At 49.4% G+C, this 13,547-nt stretch overlaps 1 protein-coding gene across 1 annotated transcript in view; it reads left to right on the top strand.

Annotated features, from left to right (window-relative positions):
* The window catches only part of LOC121840169 (protein Hook homolog 3-like), an 82,472-nt gene that overhangs the window by 32,267 nt on the left and 36,658 nt on the right, over positions 1 to 13,547 (top strand). Inside the window, exons 9-12 of the mRNA XM_042302045.1 lie at positions 1,530 to 1,670; positions 2,370 to 2,571; positions 11,732 to 11,842; positions 12,419 to 12,503. Coding sequence (XP_042157979.1) covers positions 1,530 to 1,670; positions 2,370 to 2,571; positions 11,732 to 11,842; positions 12,419 to 12,503 — 539 coding nt within the window. The remainder of the gene's footprint in view (positions 1 to 1,529; positions 1,671 to 2,369; positions 2,572 to 11,731; positions 11,843 to 12,418; positions 12,504 to 13,547) is intronic.

Genomic DNA, 13,547 nt, shown 5'->3' with positions numbered 1-13,547 from the left:
CAGGACCTTGGGCCATCACCACAGTGTCTGGTTCACCACAGGACCTTGGGCCATCACCACGGTGTCTGGTTCACCACAGGACCTTGGGCCATCACCACGGTGTCTGGTTCACCACAGGACCTTGGGCCATCACCACGGTGTCTGGTTCACCACAGGACCTTGGGCCATCACCACAGTGTCTGGTTCACCACAGGACCTTGGGCCATCACCACGGTGTCTGGTTCACCGCAGGACCCTGGGCCATCACCACGGTGTCTAATCCACCACAGGACCCTGGGCCATCACCACGGTGTCTGCTTCACCACAGGACCCTGGGCCATCACCACGGTGTCTAATCCACCACAGGACCCTGGGCCATCACCACGGTGTCTAATCCACCACAGGACCCTGGGCCATCACCACGGTGTCTGGGTCACCACAGGACCTTGGGCCATCACCACGGTGTCTGGTTCACCACAGGACCTTGGGCCATCACCACGGTGTCTGGTTCATCACAGGACCCTGGGCCATCACCACGGTGTCTGCTTCACCACAGGACCTTGGGCCATCATCACGGTGTCTGGTTCACCACAGGACCCTGGGCCATCACCAGAGTGTCTGGTTCACCACAGGACCCTGGACCATCACCACGGTGTCTGGTTCACCACAGGACCCTGGGCCATCACCACGGTGTCTGGTTCACCACAGGTCCTTGGGCCATCACCACGGTGTCTGGTTCACCACAGGACCTTGGGCCATCATCACGGTGTCTGGTTCACCACAGGACCCTGGACCATCACCACGGTGTCTGGTTCACCACAGGACCTTGGGCCATCACCACGGTGTCTGGTTCACCACAGGACCTTGGGCCATCACCACGGTGTCTGGGTCACCACAGGACCTTGGGCCATCACCACAGTGTCTGGGTCACCACAGGACCTTGGGCCATCACCACAGTGTCTGGTTCACCACAGACCTTGGGCCATCACCACAGTGTCTGGTTCACCACAGACCTTGGGCCATCACCACAGTGTCTAATCCACCACAGGACCCTGGGCCATCACCACGGTGTCTGGTTCACCACAGGACCCTGGGCCATCACTGAGAGAGTCACTGGGTGACTATGGCAGCGTTTCCCAAACAGGGGGTTGCACGTTTCGATTTTTACTTTAGCATTACACAGCTGATTCAAATGATCAAAGATTGATGATAATTTCAATCAGCTGTGTAGTGAAAGGGGCAAAAAAACTAAACTTGCACCCCTGCATCCCAGGACCGAGTTTGGGAAACACTGGACTATGGGTTTGGGCACCCGTCCATAATAGGCCATTGTCGGTCTGGGGCATTTTCTGTGGCTCCTGGTACCCCCACCCCCACGGACCAACTGAGCACAACGTCCTCAAACAACCTCAAAATGTTAACTTCGCCAGCTCGAAATCTCAAGTTGAAGTTTTTGAGGCACTGAGTGACCTGTGAGTTTGTGTATCTGTCATCAGTTGTGGTTTCGGTTTGGACTGAGGTGTACGTTTCTCTCTCTGGGGTGTCTGCAGGCTGGAGGCAGCGAAGGATGACTATCGTATCCGCTGTGAGGAGTTGGAGAAGGAGCTGACAGAGCTGAGAGGACAGAATGAAGAGCTCACCTCCCTGGCTGACGAGGCCCAGACACTGAAGGACGAAATGGATGTACTCAGGTAGGAACTACACCCTAACCCCTACACCTTAATGACCCTACACTCTAACCCCTACACCCTAACCTCCCTACACCCTAACCCCCTTAACCCTAACCCCCTTCACCCTAACTCCTACACCCTAACCCCTACACCCTACACCCTAACCTCCCTACACCGTAACCCCCTTCACCCTAACCCCTACTTTCTAACCTCCTTCACCCTAACCCCTACACCATAACCCCTACACCCGACACCCTAACCCCGACACCCTAACCTCTACACCCTAACCCCTACACCCTAACCCCCTACACCCTAACCCCTACACCCTAACCCCTACATTCTAGCCTCCTTCACCATAACCTTTACACCCTACACCCTAACCACCCTAACCTCTACACCCTAACCTCTACACCCTAACCTCTACACCCTAACCTCTACACCCTAACCTCTACACCCTAACCCCCCCTACACCCTAACCCCTACACCCTAACTCTAACACGACTGTTCCTCTGTTTTTCATGGTTGGGGTCAATCCAATTGGAATTTCAGTTTTAATTTGGAATTGACCCCAAGCAAGGTAACGCTCAAGAATGAGTGGACCCAGCTAGCAAGCATGTCGTGGTTCACTAGTGGCCTGCCATCAACATAGTTGTCAGCACATGACGACACTACAACGTCTTGTATAGACACTAACCCTTAGCTTGTGTTTGTGTCACACAGACACTCGTCAGACAAGGTGTCCAAGCTGGAGGTCATGGTGGAGTCGTATAAGAAGAAGCTGGAGGACCTGGGAGATCTGAGGAGACAGGTCAAGCTGTTGGAGGAGAAGAACACTCTGTACATGCAGAACACTGTCAGTCTGGAGGAAGAAGTACGCAAGGCCAACACCACGAGAGGACAGCTGGAGTCCTACAAGAGACAGGTATGGATAGAGACCGAACACCACAACACACACAGAGAGACAGGTATGGATAGAGACCGAACACCACTACACACACAGAGAGACAGGTATGGGTAGAGACCGAACACCACTACACACACAGAGAGACAGGTGTGGATAGAGACCGAACACCACAACACACACAGAGAGACAGGTATGGATAGAGACCGAACACCACAACACACACAGAGAGACAGGTATGGATAGAGACCGAACACCACTACACACACAGAGAGACAGGTATGGATAGAGACCGAACACCACAACACACACAGAGAGACAGGTGTGGATAGAGACCGAACACCACTACACACCACTACAAACACACAGAGAGACCGGTATGGATAGAGACCGAACACCACTACACACACAGAGAGACAGGTATGGATAGAGACCGAACACCACTACAAACACACAGAGAGACAGGTATGGATAGAGACCGAACACCACAACACACACAGAGAGACAGGTATGGATAGAGACCGAACACCACTACACACACAGAGAGACAGGTATGGATAGAGACCGAACACCACTACACACACAGAGAGACAGGTATGGATAGAGACCGAACACCACTACACACACAGAGAGACAGGTATGGATAGAGACTGAACACCACTACACACCACTACACACACAGAGAGACAGGTATGGATAGAGACCGAACACCACTACACACACAGAGAGACAGGTATGGATAGAGACCGAACACCACAACACACACAGAGAGACAGGTATGGATAGAGACCGAACACCACTACACACACAGAGAGACAGGTATGGGTAGAGACCGAACACCACTACACACACAGAGAGACAGGTATGGATAGAGACCGAACACCACTACACACCACTACACACACAGAGAGACAGGTATGGATAGAGACCGAACACCACAACACACACAGAGAGACAGGTATGGATAGAGACCGAACACCACAACACACACAGAGAGACAGGTATGGATAGAGACCGAACACCACTACACACACAGAGAGACAGGTATGGATAGAGACCGAACACCACTACACACCACTACAAACACACAGAGAGACAGGTATGGATAGAGACCGAACACCACTACACACACAGAGAGACAGGTATGGATAGAGACCGAACACCACAACACACACAGAGACAGGTGTGGATAGAGACCGAACACCACTACCCACACAGAGAGACAGGTATGGATAGAGACCGAACACCACCACACACACAGAGAGACAGGTATGGATAGAGACCGAACACCACAACACACACAGAGAGACAGGTATGGATAGAGACCGAACACCACTACACACACAGAGAGACAGGTATGGATAGAGACCGAACACCACACACACACAGAGAGACAGGTATGGATAGAGACCGAACACCACTACACACACAGAGAGACAGGTATGGATAGAGACCGAACACCACTACACACACAGAGAGACAGGTATGGGTAGAGACCGAACACCACTACACACACAGAGAGACAGGTATGGATAGAGACCGAACACCACTACACACACAGAGAGACAGGTATGGATAGAGACCGAACACCACTACACACACAGAGAGACAGGTATGGATAGAGACCGAACACCACTACACACACAGAGAGACAGGTATGGATAGAGACCGAACACCACTACACACACAGAGAGACAGGTATGGGTAGAGACCGAACACCACTACACACACAGAGAGATGGTATGGATAGAGACCGAACACCACTACACACACAGAGAGACAGGTATGGATAGAGACTGAACACCACTACACATCACTACAAACACACAGAGAGACAGGTATGGATAGAGACCGAACACCACTACAAACACACAGAGAGACAGGTGTGGATAGAGACCGAACACCACTACACATCACTACAAACACACAGAGAGACAGGTATGGATAGAGACCGAACACCACTACAAACACACAGAGAGACAGGTATGGATAGAGACCGAACACCACTACAAACACACAGAGAGACAGGTGTGGATAGAGACCGAACACCACTACACATCACTACAAACACACAGAGAGACAGGTATGGATAGAGACCGAACACCACTACAAACACACAGAGAGACAGGTGTGGATAGAGACCGAACACCACTACACACCACTACAAACACACAGAGAGACAGGTGTGGATAGAGACCGAACACCACTACACATCACTACAAACACACAGAGAGACAGGTATGGATAGAGACCGAACACCACTACACACACAGAGAGACAGGTATGGATAGAGACCGAACACCACTACACACACAGAGAGATGGGTGTGGATAGAGACCGAACACCACTACACACCACTACAAACACACAGAGAGATGGGTGTGGATAGAGACCGAACACCACTACACATCACTACAAACACACAGAGAGACAGGTGTGGATAGAGACCGAACACCACTACACACACAGAGAGACAGGTATGGATAGAGACCGAACACCACTACACACACAGAGAGACAGGTATGGATAGAGACCGAACACCACTACACATCACTACAAACACACAGAGAGACAGGTATGGATAGAGACCGAACACCACTACACACACAGAGAGACAGGTATGGATAGAGACCGAACACCACTACACACACAGAGAGACAGGTATGGATAGAGACCGAACACCACTACACATCACTACAAACACACAGAGAGACAGGTATGGATAGAGACCGAACACCACTACACACCACTACAAACACACAGAGAGACGGTATGGATAGAGACCGAACACCACTACACACCACTACAAACACACAGAGAGATAGGTGTGGATAGAGACCGAACACCACTACACATCACTACAAACACACAGAGAGACAGGTATGGATAGAGACCGAACACCACTACACACACAGAGAGACAGGTATGGGTAGAGACCGAACACCACTACACACACAGAGAGACAGGTATGGATAGAGACCGAACACCACTTCACACACAGAGAGATGGGTGTGGATAGAGACCGAACACCACTACACACCACTACAAACACACAGAGAGACCGGTATGGATAGAGACCGAACACCACTACAAACACACAGAGAGATGGGTGTGGATAGAGACCGAACACCACTACACATCACTACAAACACACAGAGAGACAGGTATGGATAGAGACCGAACACCACTACACATCACTACAAACACACAGAGACAGGTATGGATAGAGACCGAACACCACTACACACACAGAGAGACAGGTATGGATAGAGACCGAACACCACAACACACACAGAGAGACAGGTATGGATAGAGACCGAACACCACTACAAACACACAGAGAGACAGGTGTGGATAGAGACCGAACACCACTACATACCACTACAAACACACAGAGAGATGGGTGTGGATAGAGACCGAACACCACTACACATCACTACAAACACACAGAGAGACAGGTATGGATAGAGACCGAACACCACTACACATCACTACAAACACACAGAGAGACGGGTATGGATAGAGACCAAACACCACTACACACACAGAGAGACAGGTATGGATAGAGACCGAACACCACTACACACACAGAGAGACAGGTATGGATAGAGACCGAACACCACTACACACACAGAGAGACAGGTATGGATAGAGACCGAACACCACTACACACACAGAGAGATGGGTGTGGATAGAGACCGAACACCACTACACACCACTACAAACACACAGAGAGACAGGTATGGATAGAGACCGAACACCACTACACATCACTACAAACACACAGAGAGACAGGTGTGGATAGAGACCGAACACCACTACACACACACAGAGACCAGGTATGGTTAGAGACTGAACACCACTACAAACACACAGAGAGACTGGTATGGATAGAGACTGAACACCACTACACACACAGAGAGATGGGTGTGGATAGAGACCGAACACCACTACACACCACTACACACACAGAGAGACAGGTATGGATAGAGACTGAACACCACTACAAACACAGAGAGACAGGTATGGATAGAGACCGAACACCACTACAAACACAGAGAGACAGGTGTGGATAGAGACCGAACACCACTACACACACAGAGAGACAGGTATGGATAGAGACCGAACACCACAACACACACAGAGAGACAGGTATGGATAGAGACCGAACACCACTACCCACACAGAGAGATGGGTGTGGATAGAGACCGAACACCACTACACACACAGAGAGACAGGTATGGATAGAGACCGAACACCACAACACACACAGAGAGACAGGTATGGATAGAGACCGAACACCACTACACACACAGAGAGATGGGTGTGGATAGAGACCGAACACCACTACACATCACTACAAACACACAGAGAGACAGGTATGGATAGAGACCGAACACCACTACACATCACTACAAACACACAGAGAGACAGGTATGGATAGAGACCGAACACCACTACACATCACTACAAACACACAGAGAGACAGGTATGGATAGAGACCGAACACCACTACACACCACTACACACACAGAGAGATGGGTGTGGATAGAGACCGAACACCACTACACATCACTACAAACACACAGAGAGACGGGTATGGATAGAGACCGAACACCACTACACATCACTACAAACACACAGAGAGACGGGTATGGATAGAGACCGAACACCACTACACATCACTACAAACACACAGAGAGACAGGTATGGATAGAGACCGAACACCACTACACACACAGAGAGACAGGTATGGATAGAGACCGAACACCACTAACACACACAGAGAGACAGGTATGGATAGAGACCGAACACCACTACAAACACACAGAGAGAGACAGGTATGGATAGAGACCGAACACCACCACACACACAGAGAGACAGGTATGGATAGAGACCGAACACCACAACACACACAGAGAGACCGGTATGGATAGAGACCGAACACCACTACACACACAGAGAGACAGGTATGGATAGAGACCGAACACCACAACACACACAGAGAGACAGGTATGGATAGAGACCGAACACCACTACACACACAGAGAGACAGGTATGGATAGAGACCGAACACCACTACACACACAGAGAGACAGGTATGGATAGAGACCGAACACCACAACACACACAGAGAGACCGGTATGGATAGAGACCGAACACCACTACACACACAGAGAGACAGGTATGGATAGAGACCGAACACCACAACACACACAGAGAGACAGGTATGGATAGAGACCGAACACCACTACACACACAGAGAGACAGGTATGGATAGAGACCGAACACCACTACACACACAGAGAGACAGGTATGGGTAGAGACCGAACACCACTACACACACAGAGAGATGGGTATGGATAGAGACCGAACACCACTACACACACAGAGAGACAGGTATGGATAGAGACTGAACACCACTACACATCACTACAAACACACAGAGAGACAGGTATGGATAGAGACCGAACACCACTACAAACACACAGAGAGACAGGGTGTGGATAGAGACCGAACACCACTACACATCACTACAAACACACAGAGAGACAGGTATGGATAGAGACCGAACACCACTACAAACACACAGAGAGACAGGTATGGATAGAGACCGAACACCACTACAAACACACAGAGAGACGGGTGTGGATAGAGACCGAACACCACTACACATCACTACAAACACACAGAGAGACAGGTATGGATAGAGACCGAACACCACTACAAACACACAGAGAGACAGGTGTGGATAGAGACCGAACACCACTACACACCACTACAAACACACAGAGAGATGGGTGTGGATAGAGACCGAACACCACTACACATCACTACAAACACACAGAGAGACAGGTATGGATAGAGACCGAACACCACTACACACACACAGAGAGACAGGTATGGATAGAGACCGAACACCACTACACACACAGAGAGATGGGTGTGGATAGAGACCGAACACCACTACACACCACTACAAACACACAGAGAGATGGGTGTGGATAGAGACCGAACACCACTACACATCACTACAAACACACAGAGAGACAGGTGTGGATAGAGACCGAACACCACTACACACACAGAGAGACAGGTATGGATAGAGACCGAACACCACTACACACACAGAGAGACAGGTATGGATAGAGACCGAACACCACTACACATCACTACAAACACACAGAGAGACAGGTATGGATAGAGACCGAACACCACTACACACACAGAGAGACAGGTATGGATAGAGACCGAACACCACTACACACACAGAGAGACAGGTATGGATAGAGACCGAACACCACTACACATCACTACAAACACACAGAGAGACGGGTATGGATAGAGACCGAACACCACTACACACCACTACAAACACACAGAGAGACAGGTATGGATAGAGACCGAACACCACTACACACCACTACAAACACACGGAGAGATAGGTGTGGATAGAGACCGAACACCACTACACATCACTACAAACACACAGAGAGACAGGTATGGATAGAGACCGAACACCACTACACACACAGAGAGACAGGTATGGGTAGAGACCGAACACCACTACACACACAGAGAGACAGGTATGGATAGAGACCGAACACCACTTCACACACAGAGAGATGGGTGTGGATAGAGACCGAACACCACTACACACCACTACAAACACACAGAGAGACCGGTATGGATAGAGACCGAACACCACTACAAACACACAGAGAGATGGGTGTGGATAGAGACCGAACACCACTACACATCACTACAAACACACAGAGAGACAGGTATGGATAGAGACCGAACACCACTACACATCACTACAAACACACAGAGACAGGTATGGATAGAGACCGAACACCACTACACACACAGAGAGACAGGTATGGATAGAGACCGAACACCACAACACACACAGAGAGACAGGTATGGATAGAGACCGAACACCACTACAAACACACAGAGAGACAGGTGTGGATAGAGACCGAACACCACTACATACCACTACAAACACACAGAGAGATGGGTGTGGATAGAGACCGAACACCACTACACATCACTACAAACACACAGAGAGACAGGTATGGATAGAGACCGAACACCACTACACATCACTACAAACACACAGAGAGACAGGTATGGATAGAGACCAAACACCACTACACACACAGAGAGACAGGTATGGATAGAGACCGAACACCACTACACACACAGAGAGACAGGTATGGATAGAGACCGAACACCACTACACACACAGAGAGACAGGTATGGATAGAGACCGAACACCACTACACACACAGAGAGATGGGTGTGGATAGAGACCGAACACCACTACACACCACTACAAACACACAGAGAGACAGGTATGGATAGAGACCGAACACCACCACATCACTACAAACACACAGAGAGACAGGTGTGGATAGAGACCGAACACCACTACACACACACAGAGACCGGTATGGTTAGAGACTGAACACCACTACAAACACACAGAGAGACTGGTATGGATAGAGACTGAACACCACTACACACACAGAGAGATGGGTGTGGATAGAGACCGAACACCACTACACACCACTACACACACAGAGAGACAGGTATGGATAGAGACTGAACACCACTACACACACAGAGAGACAGGTATGGATAGAGACCGAACACCACTACACACACAGAGAGACAGGTGTGGATAGAGACCGAACACCACTACACACACAGAGAGACAGGTATGGATAGAGACCGAACACCACAACACACACAAACACACAGAGAGACAGGTATGGATAGAGACCGAACACCACTACCCACACAGAGAGATGGGTGTGGATAGAGACCGAACACCACTACACACACAGAGAGACAGGTATGGATAGAGACCGAACACCACTACACACACACACAGAGAGACAGGTATGGATAGAGACCGAACACCACTACACACACAGAGAGATGGGTGTGGATAGAGACCGAACACCACTACACATCACTACAAACACACAGAGAGACGGGTATGGATAGAGACTGAACACCACTACACACCACTACACACACAGAGAGACAGGTATGGTTAGAGACCGAACACCACTACACACCACTACAAACACACAGAGAGACAGGTATGGATAGAGACCGAACACCACTACACACCACTACACACACAGAGAGATGGGTGTGGATAGAGACCAACACCACTACACACCACTACAAACACACAGAGAGACAGGTATGGATAGAGACCGAACACCACTACAAACACACAGAGAGACAGGTATGGATAGAGACTGAACACCACTACACACCAGAGAGACAGGTACAAACACACAGAGAGACAGGTGTGGATAGAGACCGAACACCACTACAAACACACAGAGAGACAGGTATGGTTAGAGACCGAACACCACTACACACCACTACAAACACACAGAGAGACAGGTGTGGATAGAGACCGAACACCACTACACACCACTACAAACACACAGAGAGATGGGTGTGGATAGAGACCGAACACCACTACACATCACTACAAACACACAGAGACAGGTTGGATAGAGACCGAACACCACTACACATCACTACAAACACACAGAGAGACGGGTGTGGATAGAGACCGAACACCACTACAAACACACAGAGAGACAGGTATGGATAGAGACCGAACACCACTACAAACACACAGAGAGATGGGTGTGGATAGAGACCGAACACCACTACACATCACTACAAACACACAGAGAGACAGGTATGGATAGAGACCAACACCACTACACATCACTACAAACACACAGAGAGACTGGTATGGATAGAGACTGAACACCACTACAAACACACAGAGAGACAGGTATGGATAGAGACTGAACACCACTACAAACACACAGAGAGACTGGTATGGATAGAGACTGAACACCACTACACACCACTACAAACTCACAGAGAGACAGGTTAACATACTGTCCTTGTTGTCCCCAGGTGGTAGAGACTGAACACCACTACAAACTCACAGAGAGACAGGTTAACATACTGTCCTTGTTGTCCCCAGGTGGTAGAGACTGAACACCACTACACACACACACAGAGAGACAGGTTAACATACTGTCCTTGTTGTCCCCAGGTGGTAGAGACTGAACACCACTACACACACACACAGAGAGACAGGTTAACATACTGTCCTTGTTGTCCCCAGGTGGTAGAGCTGCAGAACAAGCTGTCTGAGGAGTCTAAAAAGACAGACAAGATGGAGTTTGAATACAAGAGACTCAAGGAGAAGGTGGACTCTCTCCAGAAAGAAAAGGATGTAGGTGTTACAATGGTTCATTTCACTTTACAGTACTGTACTTCAGTACTACTCTAATTTACAGAACTACAGGTCAACATTGACTTTACAGTACTGTACAGAACTATAGGTCAACTTTCACTTTACAGTACTGTACTTTAGTACTACTCTAGTTTACAGGTCAACTTTCACTTTACAGTACTGTACTTTAGTACTACTACAGTTTACAGGTCAACTTTCACTTTACAGTACTGTACTTCAGTACTACTACAGTTTGCAGAACTAGAGGACAACATTGACCTTAAAGTACTGTATAGAACTATAGGTCAACATTAACTTTACAGTACTGTACAGAACAACAGGTCAACTTTCACTTTATAGTACTGTACAGAACAACGGGTCAACTTTCACTTTACAGTACTGTACTTTAGTACTACTATAGTTTACAGAACAACAGGTTAACATTGTACAGAACAACAGGTTAACATTGTCTTTCCATTGTCAACCAGTCATCTGTGATAACGGAAGTAGAGCATAAACAGGAAGCAATCCGTCACAACAGATCTCTCTCTCTCTCTCTATCCACCACCCCTCCAGCGGATGAGGTCAGAGAGAGACTCCCTAAAGGAGACCATTGAGGAGCTGCGTTTTGTTGAGGCTCAGGAAGGACAACTGTCTACAGGTAACAGTCAGACACTCCGGCTCTCCCAACGTTGATCTGTTTATCCCTCATGTGTCTCCCATGTTGTCAGACCTGGACAGTGTGTTACGAAAGGATGGTAACAGGGTAGGGCTGTTGTTGCTCGTAGGGCTGTTGTTGCTCTCGTAGGGCTGTTGTTGCTCGTAGGGTTGTTGTTGCTCGTAGGGCTGTTGTTACTCGTAGGGCTGTTGTTGCTCGTAGGGCTGTTGCTGCTCGTAGGGCTGTTGCTGCTCGTAGGGCTGTTGTTGCTCGTAGGGCTGTTGCTACTCGTAGGGCTGTTGCTGCTCGTAGGGCTGTTGCTGCTCGTAGGGCTGTTGTTGCTCGTAGGGCTGTTGTTACTCGTAGGGCTGTTGTTACTCGTAGGGCTGTTGTTGCTCGTAGGGCTGTTGTTGCTCGTAGGGCTGTTACTCGTAGGGCTGTTGCTGCTCGTAGGGCTGTTGTTGCTCGTAGGGCTGTTACTCGTAGGGCTGTTGCTGCTCGTAGGGCTGTTGTTGCTCGTAGGGCTGTTGTTACTCATAGGGCTGTTGCTGCTCGTAGGGCTGTTGTTACTCGTAGGGCTGTTGTTACTCGTAGGGCTGTTGTTACTCGTAGGGCTGTTGTTGCTCGTAGGGCTGTTGTTGCTCGTAGGGCTGTTGTTACTCGTAGGGCTGTTGTTGCTCGTAGGGCTGTTGCTGCTCGTAGGGCTGTTGCTGCTCGTAGGGCTGTTGCTGCTCGTAGGGCTGTTGCTACTCGTAGGGCTGTTGCTGCTCGTAGGGCTGTTGTTGCTCGTAGGGCTGTTGTTGCTCGTAGGGCTGTTGTTGCTCGTAGGGCTGTTGTTGCTCGTAGGGCTGTTGTTACTCATAGGGCTGTTGTTGCTCGTAGGGCTGTTGCTGCTCGTAGGGCTGTTTCTACTCGTAGGGCTGTTGTTACTCGTAGGGCTGTTTCTACTCGTAGGGCTGTTGTTACTCGTAGGGCTGTTGCTGCTCGTAGGGCTGTTGTTGCTCGTAGGGCTGTTACTCGTAGGGCTGTGCTGCTCGTAGGGCTGTT

The sequence above is a fragment of the Oncorhynchus tshawytscha genome, linkage group LG20, assembly GCF_018296145.1.
Source record: "Oncorhynchus tshawytscha isolate Ot180627B linkage group LG20, Otsh_v2.0, whole genome shotgun sequence".
In the NCBI taxonomy this organism is placed as follows: Eukaryota; Metazoa; Chordata; class Actinopteri; order Salmoniformes; family Salmonidae; genus Oncorhynchus; species Oncorhynchus tshawytscha.
The sequence above is the reverse complement of the archived record's forward strand: the minus strand, read 5'-3'. Positions and strand labels throughout refer to the sequence as shown.